This window comes from Porites lutea, chromosome 7 (genome assembly GCF_958299795.1).
Source record: "Porites lutea chromosome 7, jaPorLute2.1, whole genome shotgun sequence".
Lineage (NCBI taxonomy): Eukaryota > Metazoa > Cnidaria > Anthozoa > Scleractinia > Poritidae > Porites > Porites lutea.
This window is the reverse complement of record NC_133207.1, coordinates 23,868,301-23,886,817: the sequence shown is the minus strand read 5'-3', so window position 1 is coordinate 23,886,817 and position 18,517 is coordinate 23,868,301. Positions and strand designations below refer to the sequence as shown.

Genomic DNA, 18,517 nt, shown 5'->3' with positions numbered 1-18,517 from the left:
CTTATGGTAATTAGAATGCACCTGAGATGCATGAAAGGAAATCAAAAGACATAAACATGCTTTTAGCTTTTTATGCAAGTTTGAAATTCTAAAACTAGTGAGAGAGTCCAATATGTATGGTACTTGTAGTTAAGTATTGTGATATTAGAGCGGTTTTCACTTGACTGTCGTAAAACCAAAACCAAAGTAAATACACTGAATACACTAGCCAATCAAAGGACGTAGTAAAACCAAAACCAAAACCAAAACCAATCCCAATTCGACAGTCAAGTGAAAACCGCTCTAATTTATTTTAACATTGTCAAGTGATTTAGTGTTAAAGGTGGTCAATTACGTTACGCTGACAATAAAGTTTATTCTTGAATTAACAGTGAATTGAATAAGATTTATTGTATTAACTAAGTAACATGAAATCTGTACTTAAATTTTCCTTTCAGTTAAGTCAAAATATGCAGAGAAATTATTTGCTTCCTCTGTATATTTGCTGATGCTTGTAAAAATTTATCATAAATTGTCTGCACTCTGATAGCTATCCTATATTACCACACAACATCATTTTATTTTGAGGAGACATCTTTTTCCTTTTTTGTTTGGAGACCTGTTTCAAGTTAATACTCTTTCGATGTTGTTAATGTACATGTATAGACTTGTAAATATAATGAAATCCCAAAAATCTGTTGTGGTTTCATTTGCATTTCTGGAAAGTTGTCTGTTTTGCCCTTTACTGAATACCACAGTTAACATGCAAATGGAGTTACACTGGATGCATTTTTAAATCATCAACTGGTGTGTAACTTCAGTTAGTTCATTACCAGATACAATGTAATTTTATTAGCGCGGTTTTCACTTGACTGTCGAAAGTAATTGAGGAATTGGTTTGGTTTTGGTTTTACTACGCCCTTTGGTTGGTTAGCTAGTGTATTTACTTTGGTTTTGGTTTTACGACAGTCAAGTGAAAACCGCTCTACATGTATGTATCAGTATGTACATGCAGTGGATCAATGTCTTTAACTTAAATACGAGAGACTGTTAACTTGCTAATTTAATAGAGAAATACAAAACAAACATAATTTATTCTTTGCACAATATTTAAGCAAATTCATATATTTACTACCACAGGAAGGCGGGATTGGAGGTGGTGTAGTAATTACTCCCTCTCAGGGGGGGGGGGGGGAAGGGGGAGCTTGGGGGGAGGGGGTGGTGGGGTTTACCCATGTCCCTAGTCTGAATTTCAAAACCTGCTGTTTCTCGTATTAAGGAGGAAGCCATGTCGCTGTTGATATTTTACTATTGTATTTTGCACTTTTCTCTGTCGCTATTGCAGTTTTAAGCCATCTTCATGTCATTTGTCACCATTTCATCTGTCCTATGTCCCTGTTTCAAGGCCATGCCTCAGTAGTGGTGTGGTAGTTGGATTCATTTTTATTTATACTATTTTTGATGTTTTGTAGTGTTCCCAGAGTGCGCAAACTATTGAAGGCAGGAGTTAACGTTAATGCCAGTGATGGTGCCACAAGTGATAACAAAGCTCTTCACTGGGCTGTTAGTTATGGAAATGCTGACATTGTCAAACTTCTCTGTGGTAGGTTTATATTAAAGTTTTATATCTTTCAGAATGTCTTCTCTCCTTGTCTAAAACTAGTTCTTGTTTAGGCTTGAGTTTAACTGCTTTCAACTTGAAAATTAAAAACTTTTCACTGATCAATGATGTAGAATTAACACATCCAGACGTCCCTTCAATATTGGAGTAATAGTAATGAAATAACATTATTTACTGGTTATCACATGTCTTTTCTTTGATTTGGTTCTGCATTTTCAGAACATGAAGCCAAGGTGAATGTAACCAATAAAGCTGGGGTAACACCACTGCATGATGCTGTCACCAGAGGTGACCTAGATATCGCTAAAATACTCTTGCAGCATGGAGCTAAATACGATATCAAGGCAACTGAAGGGTATGTTGCATGATAATATTACTTGGGTGCCCTGTGAAATTCTCCTGTCTAAACCTGTGGAGAAGTCTTGATCTTCTGTTCAGCACCATGTGTACTGCTGGCTTAAAGCAGACTCAAATCTCTGTGAAGTTCAGTTTGTGGGTAATCCATGTCTTATAATGGATTATCAATAAAGACCAAGCTTTTTATGTATAAGAGGTCCAAATGTGGAGGGTATTCCTACCAAAATACTGGGTCAAGGCATCTTAAAACAATGCCATTTTGCAGATGCCTTATATAACCACAAAATGTACAAGTAGCATGTAAGAAATTTATCATATTGTTGCAGGAAAGAGCATCTTCTGCCACTCTGTTTGTTTTCTGTTTTTATTTTTTAAGGGCACAGCAGCTCACACAGGTCTGACTTTTCAATTTTTTCTCTCTTGTCCACATTAGTGCACACAAGGATCAAACAGCATTAGACTTAGTAAACTCTGAAGAAATGAGGCAGCTGCTCACATCACCTGTTATAAAAGAAGCTGAGCCTGTGACAAATGGTGATTCAACAATCAATGATCAAACTACAGACTCAGGTATATCGTCTCGGTCACTCTTCAAAAGATAGCAACTTTCTTGTAAGAAATGTCCTCAAAACAACAATGGATTGTTTGAAGTAGTACATGGCACACTGTGAGCAGCGTGCAAAGAAAGTCGTGTTCGATAGCCCGGGGCTAGTGGATTTTGCTATCAGGCTAGTGATTTTTGTTCTTAATTTGCCCGACGGGCAAGTGTTTTTTTGTGGGAAATTCAATTTACAGAAGGATTGTATTAAACCAATCCTGCTAATCAAAAAGGATTTTGAGGCTAGTTGAAATGACTTTTGGCCTAGTACATGCTAGCTACAGCTTGCCCAAATGGCAGGCTGTAAAACTGACTTTCTTCGCACCTTGATGAACCTGTGATCAAGCTCTCCTGGGGTGCTGTACAGGTGGGGCAATTTAAGAATTTAGTGATGAAACTACCCTTGTTGGTCCAAGAAGAGCGTGCTTGCAGGCTACACCAAATTGTCATTTTTTTGTGGATTTAATTTTAACTCATGTGGAATAAATCGACATTGATGACGTCAGGGAAAGGTATCTCATTACGATAACATCATGTTCATGTTGTTCCTAGCATAACCGGTTTGACAGGTTTTAAGTTACATTTGGATTGATGATGTCATTGTTTTTTATTGGGGACTGAAATGAGAAAGGTGTCTGTTGATTATGTCGTTTTCACAAAACAGTTTCAGGCAAGCGTAAAACCCTTAATGACAAAATTTCACTGCAGAACCATAACTTAGCGTGCTGTACAGGCATTACTTTTTTGGGTTTTTCATGGGAGCAAAGGCAAGCACGGAGAGGGCGTGGAGCGCAAGATGCTCACTGTGGGGGAAGTCATCCAGTAACATTGCATCACTGTTAAAGATTGAAAAACTGATGTTTCGAGTGCTACTTAGCCCTAATTGCTCTGATGAAAGTGTATTTCAAGCGTCAGCTCGTCTGTCTTTTTTATAATAGAAAATTGGCTCAAGCAACTTATTTGAAAAACAAACTAAGACAGAAATTTGTATTTCACTTCACTAATGATCATCATTTTTTACAATAGTTTTTCTTTATAAACTATGCATTGCCCAGCCACAGGTGTCATCAGCAAAATTTAATACCTTTTTTACTTGCATTTCTCTTTCTTTTAATCAACTGTCGACCTACAAATATAATTATAGACTTGACGTGCATCTGATGTAATTCTCGTTCTTTACATCCGCCACTGAGGCAATCAAGCCAACAATACTCACGGCTTTCAAAGTGGCCGACAGACACTAACAGAAAATCTCTCCCTTGATTTCTTCAACAGAATCAGCTCCTTCTGAAACCAGCACTCCTTCATCCACTGTACTCCGTAACACAACACTTCCCTCCCCTCCCTTGTCCTTATCATCTCAGCTGCAGTTGCTATCAGGAATGTCCCCACCTGCCAACAGTGAATCTCTGGATTCAACATTTCTTCAGTTGTGGCCATATCCTCAACAGATCACACAGATTAAGGGCACGAGATTTTTTCCTACAGCGTCACTGCCAGTTGTGTTGTTCAGAGGACTGCAAACAGGTATATCGCGATATATTGTGGGTAAAATCAACATCCCATTCGCGGCCCTACTTTTGGAACCTCTCGTAGTCTCCCACTTCGGATCCCAGTTTCTGGGAAACTGCCCACCTACCTCTCCCTTAAGCCAAAATTTTGCCCTAAGTGAGAAGTAATTGTTAATGTTAGCTTAGGGGAGGGGTAGGTAGGCAGTTTCCCAAAAACCTAAATTGATCCCCCACTTCCTTTAAAGGGGCTCTGTCAGACTATTTGATATATTTTTAAAAAGATAAAACCTTTCTTCGGATGAAATGAATTCCAAAAATAATGGTTTAGGTTTGTTATTGAAGACTATAATTAGGCATTGAAACTGTTTCTTGTTGTTTGTTGCAACGGTTGGCAAGGATGGACATGGATTGAAACTCGGAAATACCCCATAAGGCTTGGTTCTCTTAATAAGTGACCACCTCCCATAAGCGACTACTTAATCTTTGCATTTTTGGTGCTCTTTTACGTTTAAGTTACCGGAGGTTTGATTTTAGTTTCTGTTCAAGTCAGTCTTGACATTCAGCCCAGTCAAACTCCTGCACCTGTTAGCTCTGCTCTTGCCCCCTGCAAAAGATTCTTTTTGTGATTTTGTGGTTGTGCCTAAAGAGAAAATAACATCCGTTAAATGTATTGTAACATTCATTTAGTAGTTCTATGATTGTCCTTCTTGAAACTAGATTATTTCCAAGAAGCTTGTGAGATGTGGAACACTTTGGAAGAAAGCTTTGAACAAGTTGGCCACACCCTAGAACTTACTGTCGTAGGAGAAGGTAACATTAACTTAAAAGACTCTAAGATTTCATAAAAAAATGTTGCAATTGTCTGACTGATTTTAAAGACTTGCAGCGACTACAAAAACAACCTTATGGAAGCACCGCTTGGACAAAGAACTTGTGCTTTTAACGTTATTATTAGTTTTTTATTCCATTTAAGTAATTTTTCGTTGGTGAAGGAATTTTCTGGTGCCTGAATTTAATTCTTTTTTCACTTGCTGAATAGTGGTGTTCATTTTTTCTGCTCAAGTTTCTACTCCCAGTAATATGCAAGTTGTTGATATCACTAAGTCAGGACTGCATTTTCTTGTTTTTTCTTTACAGATTTTGAGCGAGGAGGTAGTGTCGCGGGCAGTATAGAATGTCACATTTGTCCAAACTCGTTTAGCCGATCAGACAGTTATAGAATCAGTATTTCAACCGTGAAGGTAAGCACTGCACGCCTCTTTACTGTCAACGTGAAAATTGTCCTAAAAAGTTGAATGTGGGTTTGATTCCTGGGGCCGGTCCAATGCTAGTATTTCCGAGCTTAATACATTGACACTCAAAAAAGTACCGTTTTTAGTAAGCTTCTAGTTTTCATCGCCCAAAGACGCTGGTTATCTTGACGCAAGGTTGACTCCCTACTCCGCCTACTCTCCCCCTTCCCTTACCCCACCCCTTACCCCACCCTTGAGATAAGCGAAAATGCTTCGACGACGGCAGCCAGTACAATGGACTGTCGTCTTTGAGTTTACTTTCTTTGAAAACAGCCCACGTTGCAAACGTTCATTTGCGAAGTGAGAGTGAAAACTGGAGCGAGACCAAAAGTACGCTCATGGCTTACTTTGAATTCTCTATTTATCGCTTTTCAAATTAATATAGAATTTGAGTTCGAATTGGAAATAATCACCCGCCGAACCAACAATAGGTTGAACTGCGCGCAAATTACCAAGGCTATGAATGAACCCTTTATTTGCTTTGAAAGAAAGTTGAATGGTTCGTGTTTTGCAAAACCAAATAACAAAATCAAGCTTTTATATTTTGTGGAACATGACAGATCGTTGGGTTGATCATTTTTTCTTTGTATAAAACAGGTTGTTTTAACAGCTTGTGACTTAGCAGGCTTGTGGTATGCTGTTAACACGTTACTACAGATCTTAAGGCTATTTCATGGCACGGGAATTCCGCAGGTCCAGGTAAGTTTTATCAAATGACCCTTAAAATCATCATTCATTATTATGTGGGCAAGGCGCACTGAAACAAATAGTGTAGAACTGACAGAATAAAGGAGACAGATTTATTATTTATCTATTCATTCATTTATAATTATTTTTTAGTTCCTCTCATTGTATTAAATTATGACTGAGACGAAAGAGATTGACTTGGTGTGTTCGTTTTTGTTTGTTTTTTATTAAGTTTCTATAAATAGTATCATAATCATTAATGTTTCTGTAGTTTGATTGTCGTTGGTTTTGGTCGGCAAAGCCCATTGATAGATGTCTCCTCTTCCTTTTCAGATAAGTGACTGGCCAGACTTGAAATACAGAGGAGTATTATGGGATGTGTCCACAGGGCGTGTTCCTACCTTGGTACGTCAACGGATCAAGTTTCGTAATATTTTCTACATGAACGAGTAACGCATGCTTGCTTTAAGATTCTCCATCCACCCTCTCCCGTAGAATCCAAAATCGGATCTCTGAAACCATTTTCGAAATAGCATCACGTTTATCAAGACGCATAAATGCGTACAGCTTCTTCCTCTTTAAAATCCAAGAAAGTAAGAATAATATATAATATTTTTAACGTTCTTTTTTTTATTTCTAATATACCACCTCAGGAAACATTGTTTTCTATGATCGACATTTTGTCCTCCATGAAGATCAATCAGCTACAGTTGTACATGCAGAATACCTTTGCATTTTCCGGACACGAAACCGTGTGGAGAAACACAACACCCTACAGTCCTAGGTATGATAACATTGGAAGTTTCGAGTCGAGAAAATAGACATATTCAGCAAATCAGTGTAATTTTATTGATTGCAAAACGTAAACGCAGGAAGTGGTCTGAATACAAGTTTATACTGCTTCGTGGTTACAGACACGTCAGAAAAAATTAATTCTCACGCTGTTTATCGTAGCCTGAGAAAACAGCCGATATTTTGCTACGTCACCACTGGTTTCCCGCGGAACGAGCGGAGAAATTCCAAACTGATGACGTGTTACCATCCAACTCTGGGTAATGCTTCTGATTGGTTGATTCGTTTGTACGTGGGAAGCAATCGGCCATTTCCGAGTTGGAGCAAGCCTCAATTTCAAAGCGAGGCGAAGTGCGAAACTCATTTTCACAAGAGAGGTTTTGCACTTAGCCTCGTTTTGAAAGAGAGAGAGTTTTTGGAAATCGAAAGTGGCCTATTGGTGTAAACAAAACAACAAATCTGCACATGGAGCACGCGTTTTTACACTTTTTACCGTCATCGCTTGGTTGCGACGCGACTCGTTTCCTGGAGGACGTAAACACAAAACGACAGTTACCTTTCTCTTTTTCTGAACTGGGACACGGTCGTCAAGAATTTAATTCGAGAAAAATTCGCCAACATTTAACGAACTGAAGGAGGCTGAATATTAGTAATGAATTTTGAAACAGCACGAAGTCACATTTCAGGTGGCGTTTTCGCAGCCGTCTTCGTCGTGGTTGCTCAAGCTGCCTATTGTCTTCTTTCGGTGCGTGCGCGTTAGGGGTCTGAGACATTTATTGCGTCAACTTAGCCGTAATATCAGAAGATCCAAGATCGCTCGCTCCCACTCCGCCCTTTTTTGGCGAGGTGGTGAATGCGAGCGATCTCGAATCGTCTGAGAATCAGTGGGGACAGCTTCATTAGGCTTTCGTCATAGTTTGATTTGCACAGGAATCATTCACAGTACAATGCGTTACCTATCCACTCGACGTTGCGTTATCAAAGTAGTTCTGTCTGCGTGTGAGGTTACACACACCAGTGGTATTTACCAGCATTTTTTATTTTTTTCAGCGACATCATGAAAATAGACAGATATTGTAAAAAGAGATACATCGAGCTGGTACCGCACATTGAAAGTTTGTCTGGATTCAGTCAGTGGTAAGAGAAGATACTCATGCAAGTAATCACCGATCATTATACTACACGGAGAATGACTATAATCTATTGAATTCATGTAGGCAATGGTTTGTGAATGGTTACCTTTCCCCATTAACCAATCATTTACTTATTTACTTAGGTTCGCCAATTTTTGGCGGGGTCACCGAAACAGCGCGCGGCACTAATTACTGTGGGCCCCGGTAACGTTCCTCTCCCCCCGCCCCCCTCTATTAGAGATAGACTACTACACCCGGGGCTACGTCACCTACTCTTTGCAAATAGTGTGTGGGTTCTTTAACGCCCTAGGGCCTGCGGTTTTTCGTCCTTACCCGAGAAGACTAGCCGTTTACAAAAGTCTTTATTAAGGAAGCACTTTCACCTCAGTAATTTAACGACCCTGAGTGTTGGTCCGTTCGGGGCTTGAACCAGTGGCATGCCGTTCAGCAGACTGGCGCTTATCCAATGGCCCTTATGCAAGATTACGTCAGACGAGCAAATTTCAACACCAAGCTTCGTTTGTAAGCAAAAATCTTCGCTTATTTTTGCACTCTTTGTGCGTTGGTATTCTCATTTTTCAACTGTACTGCCTCGGGAATTCATTTTTGCGAAACTTCGCAACTTTACAACTTCAAAACGAGGCTCGGTGGTGAAATTTGTTCGTCTGAGGTCAACATGAATAAGGGCTATTGATCTAACCGGGCGGCGGTTATTATAACCAACTTTTGTCCACCTTAACAATCCCAGAAATCGTGGCGTTTAATGGTTCTACCCATTCTCTCCGGTCTAGTTGGTAAGCAACCCATGATCATGGTCTTCTGCAGTGCCAGTGGAAACTAAGTACAACGTTGTACTGGAAATGTTTTTCTTTTTCTTTTTGCTCAATCCTCCTGACCAATATTAATGGTACTTTTTTCTTCAGGTTAAAATTCAAGTCATACAAACACTTAGCCGAAGAAGCTGTTGTATACGACCCACAGGAAGAAAGGTACAAAGTGTACTGTTGAAACAAAAGGTTCCATTGCAGAAGCAATCTACAATTTAGGAAAACTGTTACTGAATTTGACCTGCCCTGTTGAAATATTTCATAAATGCAAATTCAGGATTTTTCCGATACATCTATGTGGAAAACTATCAAGCGCCTGGCTTTTCCAGAAACATAATTTTTGTTATAGTACGGAATGAGTGCAGTACTTCGTTTTTCGTTACGCGACAGCTTTTTGTCGCAAGTTGTTGCTAATGTTTCCTTTAAAAAGTGAAATAAGTCCAGGCGTAACGTATTCATCTGTAGTGGATTCATCTTCCCACGTGCTTTCAACTAAATTTCCAGAAAAATACCCCTTAAGCCCTGTTAATTCCTGTTTATCTTGTATGTTCAACAGACAGCCATCCTGTCTCTGTCCATCAGACGATGAAAGCATCAAACTAGTCCAAGATCTCCATTCAAAAGCCTTCCCTTGCTTTTCATCGGCAAGGTAAGCATGTACAATCTGGATGTCTGTCTTGTGCCGAAAAAGTCTGAGAACAAAGCTCATATAATTGTATCGTTACGTTTTTCCAGGTTCGTTCATGTTGGTTTAGACTTGGCGCCGGAATTTGGGAAAGGGAAGTCACATTCTGTAACAGAGATACATTAGCTGAGTTTTGGTTTTTGGTTTCTTTGAATGTGAGTCATTACTGAGTTTAAGAAGCAAGGTTGTTAACTGGAAGTGGCCTTTTTGCACTCTTGAGCCGTGATTTTGAACTACTTTTTGGGCAAATCGTCTCTATAAGAGTAAAGACACTTACCAATACAAATTTGGTAGCGTCAAGATATATTAAAAGCGAAAACGCTCACTTCCGGTTGACGTGGGTCGTTTTAAAACGTCGCTGCTCAAACACTCTATTGTTGTGGATTGACAAACCCATTGTTATTTGCTGAGGGTATAAACGTTAAAACTGGAAACTTGCCTCAAGTTATCGTGCCGTAATTCACACGCAGATCGCGGCAGATGTAGTGTACCATTTTGTCAACGTCTTCCGCAAACTGTCCCGAGTTTCGTTGACCTGCGACTCCGTTTTGCGAGGATGTAAAGATCAAGTTGCGCTTTAGGAATATTGAAAGGGAAGTTCCGTTAAGGCCCCGTCCAAACGAATCCTTTTTTTCTTGAAACGGTCTTTTTTTTGCACGTATCATTTTCGAATCCTGTCCTCGCATATCCCTTCCTGTTTAAAACTGGGCATTCTTATACGGATTGGCCTTGAATTGATCTAGCGGTGAACTTCTTATCCCGCGCGACGTTAGATTCGGTAATGTCATCGCTTGCGGTTCCTGTGAGTCTCTTCGGATACGTGTTGACGTAAGGCTAGTCCGCAAAAAAAGGGGAAAAAATCACGAGTTTTGAAAAAAAACGGGTAATTGTGGACGGGGCCTGAGATTCTAGGGAAGCAAAATTGGTTTCCTGACAGACAAGCCTTCAAATACAGCTGAAACGGGAACGTGTCTAGTGACGGGGAGTGATAGGAGGCGACCGTATTCGAAGGCGTCCGAGGGACCAGTAAACAACTGATTAGGTTTTGTACCTCTTACATGAAAACCAGGTAGCTGTGTGACGTTATAGGTTTTGCAACGTGCCCTAATCAGCGACATTTGGCGGGAAACAGATTCAGACGTCATCTAACCTCGAAGGGACTATTCCTCAGCGGAAAATCTCTCTCTGGGGGAAATTTCTGCCATGTAACAATAATACTTTTATAACTGCTGCTGTTTCAGGAGAAAGGAACAGACGAGGTGTACATGAGCTATCTTAAATCTGTGCACCAGTCTTGCTGTAGGCATGGACGAACACTACAGTTCTGGGCCAATGCCCTTCACGAGGACCCTGAACAGTTGTGGAATCTCCCCCCTGGCGTCATAGCCATGGAATATGGACATAAGGTACACTAGCCACGGTTAATTAAACTTGTATTCTGAGGTTGTAGTCGCGGGTGATTTTCAGCGATTTTTAACGGCATTTCCAACCATACTTTTAGGTTAATCACGACTTCCTGAAGTTCTGCAAACCATTGGTCGATGCCGGGTAAGTATAATGCAAGTTTTATTAATCTGGGTTTATCAAGAAAAATGTTGTGTGATACATGCCCAAAGATTTAAGCGACTTCTATAAGTTTAAGCCCTTTCCATGTGTTCCTATTTTATAGAACCAAGATAATGTAAACTATGGATAGGAAGATGTGACCATCGCAGTTTTAATCGCGATTTAAGCAATTGTAAATTAAGTCCGAAAAAAATTGCGAGCTTCGAAAGAATTCGAATTCATGACCTCTGCTTTAGCGCCGCAGTTAGACTTGCTACAAAAGCCATTTGAAATCCGACGAAGGACTTTTTTGAAAGTCTACGCCGCAGTGTTCTTCCAACTAAACTATCAAGACCCATACACTGGGAGCAGGCTCAATTTGTTGACATCATCTTAACCCGTGAAAGGAATGAAACATGAAATAAAGGTAATGTAAACCTCAGGCTTAATTAGAAATTGATTTAATTGCGATCACAACTGTGGTGGCCGTATCTTCATTTAGATTTATTTCAACTTTGTTTAATATGCGAGTCAACTTTCATTTTTACGTCGAGACTTCCATGGTAGCTTGTGAACAAGCCCTCTCATGAGTCGTCCCAAGAGAGCTTGCTTACACCGTCAATTCCAGCCCCTGTGTCGAGTGAACTTGTTCATAGGCTATTCATACTTAAGGTCATATGGTCTTACCAGCGGTGTGATACCTACTTTTTACATGGTTCCTGATACAAATGCAGTAGAACCCGGGTAACTCGAACTCTGAAGGGAAACGAAAAACAGTTCGCGTCAGCGGAGAATTCGAGTTATTGGGGTAAATTTCAGTGAAATGTTGATCAAGGGAAAGGAAATTTAGTTCCAGTTGGCGAGGAATTCGAGTTATCCGAGTTTGAGTTATCGAGGTTCTACTGTATAACAAATGAATTTGATAAAGCTTACTTACCTGTCCAATACTAAGAGAGGAATTTCATATTCGACCTCCATGAGTCACCAATTTCTCACTGAATATTTCTTCTTATCTTGCAGTGTCAGCTTCTTTGTTTGTCCCGGGACTGGTTCATGGAACAGGTAATATAAGAGCTTTATGTGGAATTAGAGCGCTAGTTAATGGCCTAGTTCACCAAGGAGCGACCGAACAGTTGTTTGTGGGTTGTCGTGGCTTTCAATCTCGTCAGTGGACTTGAGGAACATGGCATTTTTGCTTCTCTTTGCAGTGCTTGTGGAAACTCAGTGGACAGTTTTACGGTGATACACAACGCGGTACAAACGGCTGTTGCCTGCAATGCTCTCGGTGTCCTCATCTGTGATTGGTCTTTACCTGGTCACGTGAATCCTCCTAGCGTTAGTATTCCGGCATTGCTTGCGGGTGCCGGGCTAGCTTGGAAATCAAGTGCGGAGTTGGTGAGTCGTAATCTGATTTGCATTCTACTTTTGGCTGGAGTGTCTGCAAGGTTGATTCGTTAAAAAGATTTGTTGAATGTTAAGTCGCCCAGTGTAGTGCCAGGGATCTAGTAGGTCAGGTAGAACCTCGATATAACGAACCGCTATATAACGAAGTCCTCGATATAACGAATGGCATTCTCAGCCCCAGTGAAAGTAAAATATATGGAAAGGAACCTCGATTTAGCGAACGTATTTGGCCAGTCCTTTGGCCCTTAAATCCAGGTTCCACAGTGGAATACTAGCCTCCTATGGACAACTCTTGCCTTGCAGACGCTTCACTACTGAGGGGGACCGATTATACGGACATTAGTTAATTCCACGACAAACTACAGACGTCTCTCTGAAATTAACTCCCGTTAGGTCCCAACAGCACAATTTCATCCTTTTAACACTCGTTGTAAGGGCTTTGCGAACAGAGGTATTTTTCTGTCGCGGTTTTAAGCATGTACGAAGTCGCACCGCTGACATTCACGTAGTTGGCTCTTTTATTTCCAACCAGGCGAATGTTAGTGGCACGAACTGACTATTTTAACGCCAAAAACCACGCAAGCAGAGAAATGTTTCAATATTCAGCCGAACCAGTAAATGCGAGCTGCACCTCTTATTGAAGATCCCCAATTTCTGACTTGGTCCAGCTTGATGTTCTGTGTATATTCAGAGTGAAAATATAAAGTTTGAAGTAAATAATTATATTGTTTTGTTTCAGTCAAATGTGCGCTCCTCTCTCGCCGATGTTTTAAGTCGTCACGTGTTCATGGACGCATCTGGATCATTTGGCCGCGCACTCATTGACCTGGGCTCGACTCACTCAGTGTTGCTTCAGGACGAAGCCGTGCAAGCAGGTGTCACCTCAGATAGCAGCAGAGTACACCCAGTCGCGCATGCTCCGGGAGGTACGCTGCTGTGGCACATTTTGGAGAGTAAAGGGTCATCTGAACTAGAAAATGTAACGTCTGGCAGTTTACAGGTACGTGGATTGGTGCAATCGACGTTTGAAAAGAATAGACCAATGTGCCATTTCCAAGTTCCAAAAACTCTTACTTTCAAAACGAGGCTAAGTGCAAAACCTTTCTCGTGAAAATGAGTTTTATTTGCATGAGAATAAAAAAATCGTTTTCATACCAATACCTTCGCACTTAGCCTCACTTTAAAACAAAGTCTTGAGGCAACTCAGAAATGGCATATTTCGATCATATGATTATTAAGATTGGAGGTTTCCGAAAGTAAAGCAAGAGAAATGTACTATTCATCCCTGTACTTGAAAGTGATTCTTTTGTCTTTTACCCACCCCCCCAAGTCTAGGAGCCAAGTGAGAATTTTTTATGCATATCAAATATCGAAAGGGACTAAAATTAATGGAATCCCCCAGAAGGAGGTCGGACATCCCATGACGCCCACACAATGTATCGTGAGCTTGCAGTGATTGGGGTTGGGAGAGAAAGTGAAGGATGTTTCAAATCGCAGTCTGTAGTCGTCATAAGGTATCTGACCTCAGTAGTCGCGACTGCTTTGAAATTCTAGCTATTTGAAGAGGGGTGGTCTGGTTTGTCTCTAAAGAGTGGATTTGGGTACTTAGGGAGAGGTTAGATTCTAAAGGAAATGAGGTTGTAGTGATTTCCAAACTTTCGCGTGCTCCTTGTGATTTAACTTGCACACTTGATGTGAAAGAAATTACGCGAAATTTGGTCAGTTGACGTATAGCTTTGGTTTTAGAAGCGGAAATCAAAAGCTGGAGGCTTTCCTTATTCACTTGTTTTCTGTACGAGCTTTTGAAAGTTATCGAAAAAAATGATATGGGGTGGCTCTTTGAAGGCCGTTCTGACCATGAACGCCAAATAATCTGGTAAACAACACCACCGCAACCGCCAGCAGGGATGGGAACTATGGAAAAGTGCACGGAAAAATGTCCAGTAATGCTAACGACAAATAGTCTACCACGAAACTGTTCTTTGTCTCGTCACTGGACTGCTTGCGGTCCACCTTTTCTCTTGAAATCCGTCTGGTTCTTATCTCAGCCAGCGCGATTGCAAACCAGGACGTTACAGTAAGGGATTGAGATTCCTAACTAGGATCATGATCGGACTAAGATTTCACAATATAGAAGATGTAGCCAGAACATGTTCGGTGCCGCACTGCGGCACCCGGCTTCGCTGCTCGCGTGCTTGGGTTTTGCGTCACTAACTTGGCAAAGAATTCAATAAGAGACTGCTCGCAGTCTATCTCGTCACGAGCGTTGTGTAGGAGGCTACGAAAGACTTAGTTATGAATGATTTAACCCTTTGATACCCAAGAGTGACCAATGTCAGTTTTCTCTCAACAACACCAAACATCGTCAAGAGATAAGGATACGGGAAATTAATGAATGATCACTAAAAGGAAAATGCATCGATCTTTTATCAAATTCTCTTAACTAGTTCTTTAAGGGATTGTGTGGAGATCAGTATGGAGAATTTGTATGTGAATATTGGGGCTTAAAAACGTTATGAAATCCACGCAAGTGTTCTAACTTTGTTGCTTTATTTTGGACGTTAGAGGGCCTTGCGACAAATTCGCCAGTGCCACAAATCCTTCATAGCTGCTGAACTCAAGTGCAAACAAAAAGCGGATATTGTCAAGGAACTCGTCGTATTGGTGGATATCTTACTGTTTGTGACCAGGTTACTTATAGTTCAATACTTTCTGATTTATTTTGGTTAATTAAACAAAGGAAGAAAAAGACCAGGGGTGCATTTTTAGAAATTCCAATCGAAAATTGAGAACTTCGTTTGATTTACACTTCCTTTGGTTTCAGTCAGGCGCTGCGCATATTCGCGCCTTTTTAAGATTTTCACTCGATTGAGAAGTAACAAAAATGGTAGTTGTTTGCTATTAACGTGGGCTAACCGCTCGGTTCACTGTTTAGGTAAATGATAAACGAAATTAAAAGCTGGTAAATTCCGCTCGGGAAACGCTTTAACTGTTTGCACAAAACAGTTCCCTAAGTTACCGAAAGTTTTTGGAACTTTTTGACCGTGGAAACAGGACTTCCTTTTTAGACGTCCCGTTTATTAATTTCCATGTGAACAATCCGAAAAGTTGCGTTCCATTTACGTTACAACCGGATTTTCCAGAAACCTTGCAAACAGCAAATTACCAGTCAATTCTGCAGGGAGTGGATAAATCGCAAACCATGATGCCTTTAGGCAACCCATATGACTTTCAAATGGTTAGCACCACAGAGGTACCTTGAAAGGAACAGACTTGGTTCAAGGCGCAAAAAATCACGGGAACGTTTGCCTTGTAGCCGGTCCTTTTGCGGTCGTGCCATGACCTGAAACTTATTAGAAAACTGAATCTGCATTATTCAAACTGCTCCACAAACAGGTCATTTTGTTGAAGAATATCAGCTAACGGGACGCTGTTTTTGTCGCAGGATTTGCCGACTGCTTCTCTTGAACCGCAAACAGTCCAGTACTACTTCGTCCCTTGAAGATTTACCTGTTATCAATAAGACCGACTTAGCTAACAAGTAGGTGTTTATTCCTACGTTATTTTCTTTATCTCTGTTCTCTGTTTCTTCGTTTGTTTGTTTTGGATGCGTAGAATTTGCATCCCTTGTTTAAATCGAGACCTTAAGATACACCGTGTACTGGTACGGGTAAATTACCCGTACGCGTAGCCGTAAATACGGGCAGATGGCCTCTTATCTACGAGAAACGGGTAGGCTTCCGGGTGGAACGGTAACGCCGTTATCTGCGCCTTCTATAAAACTACGTGGCAAAATGGCCGCCTACCCGAACCCGTAGGGAGAAACAGTGCATCTTAAGGTCACTTATGTTCCGTTGCCTAATTTGGCTTCCCCTGGGGAAGGAGCTTTTGCGCAGCTTTGAAGAGGGTGTTATTGCGTTAATGCGTTTTCCCTGGCGTTTGTAACTTAGTTGTTTTGCCGTTTTTCAGGTTGTTAGCACTTGTGGAAGTGTACCAGAAGGCATACCTTTTGCGTAACAAGCAAGGTGGATTGTTTAGCGCTGTACAGCTGCTGCGAAATTTCCTTCAACATCTGCTTCCTGAAAATGAAAAATGACCGCCTATATCTCTGCTCAATTCGAAGTTTAAATTTAGTGAAATGTCCTAATTTCTCGTCGCGGTATAACCGAGACTCTGTGACCTTGTTCTCATAGAGCCCTTCTAACTTTTCCTCAAGTAAATTATTTTGTCAGGTCCTATTGTAATGGCCGTTTTCACACGAGAGACAGATTATCCGGTCGAGACGGATAATCCATATAATACTAATACTAATACTAATACTAATACTAATAATAATAATAATAATAATAATAATAATAATAATAATAATAATAATAAATTTTACATTTCACATATTTTATTGATAATAAAAATAAAAATAATATTAATAACAGATAGGTAAAGTCGGGCGGATTGTTCATCAAAAATTAAAACCGTTCCATTTTCAAATTAAATCGTATTGTCTGTCTGGCGCGAATTATCCAACGGCTAACCCGTCTCAGACGGATAATGCGTCTCTAGTGTGAAAATGGCTAATATTTTTCGACCACTGGCTTGTAATCGAGTCTATCTGGTAAAATTAATGAACAAGCAGGTATCGTAGGGATTACCACCACTATTTTAGAGAGCCTAATAGCACCGAAAAAACGTCTGTAAGCAAGTTACCACAGATTTTTTTTCAATAATTGTGACAAATTTGCCCTAGGTGTTCTATCACCCAACAACAAGGGTGGTAACGCGAAAAAAAAAATTCGTTGGCTTGAAATCTTTTTCTGAGTTTGTTAGTTAGACCTGTAGCCGAAGACCCTTTCGAAGACGAAGACGTTTCTCGTCCCAGGGCCGTCTGGGAATACGAAACTTGCCCATTTTGACCCAGTTCCCAGTGCAAGTTTTAAGTAGCCAATAAAGTAGCGCTTACATACCCAAAACAGTTCCATGGTACGGTTCGACACCATGCCAAGTCCATACCAAGTCTTACGATCAACCTTGGAATGGCCAATGGAGGGCTTACAACGGGGTGGATAGTCCTTTTTCAATTGCTCAAACAATATGTGAATTAAACGATCGTTATGCTATTTAATGCCCCTATATTTATAACATTAAGTTGTGTACATTATGATGTGGACCTTATTTTAAAATTGAATTCATTTGATATTCCACAAAGAAACACTCACGCAGATGAATCTCATGCTGTACTCTTTGAGTAGGTTTATTAGTCAAGTAGTCTCCAAGAGAAACATTAGGAAGCACAATAAATACTCTTCTAGAAAGTACGTCGAATTTATTTAGTTGTTGTAAGGTGTAAAGCTGTTAAGGTCAAGCATTCGCAACCCTGTGGGGTTCGTTCCCCTTTAAACTTTAAAAATTCCATGACTTTTTTCATGACCTTTTAAAGGTTTCCATGACCTTAGGGTTTGCTGTCACTTTCGAATACTTTCAACTTGTTGCAAGGCATTTTTCGCCTTGACGCAGTTCAACAGACGCAAACTCTGGTGTCCACCAAATATGCGTGCCATTTGATTACTTGTCTTTATCTTACATTATCACTGCTTTTCCCGACATCCGCAGTAACTAATGTATTAAAACACAACCTTAATTTTCGTTTGACCTTGAAAAATGATTTCGGTAAGTGCTCGTTATAACAAAACATGGACCCTTCGTTTTCCCGCCCAAGAAAAACCTAATATGGAAGAAGGCATTGTTCAATTGGCTAATCGTGTTGCAGTATGACGTCAAGAAAGTTTTCGGGCATGAAGTATTTCGACCCGAGCGTTCGCTTAACCAACCAAAAGCCACGCGCGTTTGTATCAGTTCGATAAACCAAATCACTCTAATTCCGTTCGTTTGTTGTTTCCGTTTTCATTTCAAGGTCATACGAAAATTGCTATAAGACTAAAGCTAAAAAGGCTTTCAAGCACAAGGCTTATCCCTTGGAAAATGGGAGGAGAAGGAAAAGGCCCATTTCCCCGCCTTCCCTTCTCACGAGGTTACCGTGTGGTCTGGCAGATTCGAAACAAACGAAAATGCTAGCAGCGAAAGGGACTGTA

The 18,517-nt window shown here is 40.5% G+C and overlaps 1 protein-coding gene across 1 annotated transcript in view; it reads left to right on the top strand.

Moving 5' to 3' along the window:
• The window catches only part of LOC140943728 (uncharacterized), a 23,428-nt gene extending 6,706 nt beyond the window's left edge, over positions 1 to 16,722 (top strand). The window contains exons 4-24 of the mRNA XM_073392838.1: positions 1,452 to 1,582; positions 1,820 to 1,955; positions 2,391 to 2,527; positions 3,831 to 4,082; positions 4,784 to 4,876; positions 5,204 to 5,307; positions 5,956 to 6,057; positions 6,379 to 6,450; positions 6,699 to 6,829; positions 7,888 to 7,974; positions 8,894 to 8,959; positions 9,354 to 9,446; positions 9,533 to 9,599; positions 10,724 to 10,888; positions 10,984 to 11,030; positions 12,048 to 12,089; positions 12,236 to 12,422; positions 13,171 to 13,431; positions 14,997 to 15,121; positions 15,877 to 15,972; positions 16,401 to 16,722. Coding sequence (XP_073248939.1) covers positions 1,452 to 1,582; positions 1,820 to 1,955; positions 2,391 to 2,527; positions 3,831 to 4,082; positions 4,784 to 4,876; positions 5,204 to 5,307; positions 5,956 to 6,057; positions 6,379 to 6,450; positions 6,699 to 6,829; positions 7,888 to 7,974; positions 8,894 to 8,959; positions 9,354 to 9,446; positions 9,533 to 9,599; positions 10,724 to 10,888; positions 10,984 to 11,030; positions 12,048 to 12,089; positions 12,236 to 12,422; positions 13,171 to 13,431; positions 14,997 to 15,121; positions 15,877 to 15,972; positions 16,401 to 16,527 — 2,521 coding nt within the window. The 3' untranslated portion in view covers positions 16,528 to 16,722. The remainder of the gene's footprint in view (positions 1 to 1,451; positions 1,583 to 1,819; positions 1,956 to 2,390; positions 2,528 to 3,830; positions 4,083 to 4,783; positions 4,877 to 5,203; positions 5,308 to 5,955; positions 6,058 to 6,378; positions 6,451 to 6,698; positions 6,830 to 7,887; positions 7,975 to 8,893; positions 8,960 to 9,353; positions 9,447 to 9,532; positions 9,600 to 10,723; positions 10,889 to 10,983; positions 11,031 to 12,047; positions 12,090 to 12,235; positions 12,423 to 13,170; positions 13,432 to 14,996; positions 15,122 to 15,876; positions 15,973 to 16,400) is intronic.
• Positions 16,723 to 18,517: the final 1,795 nt, after the last annotated feature.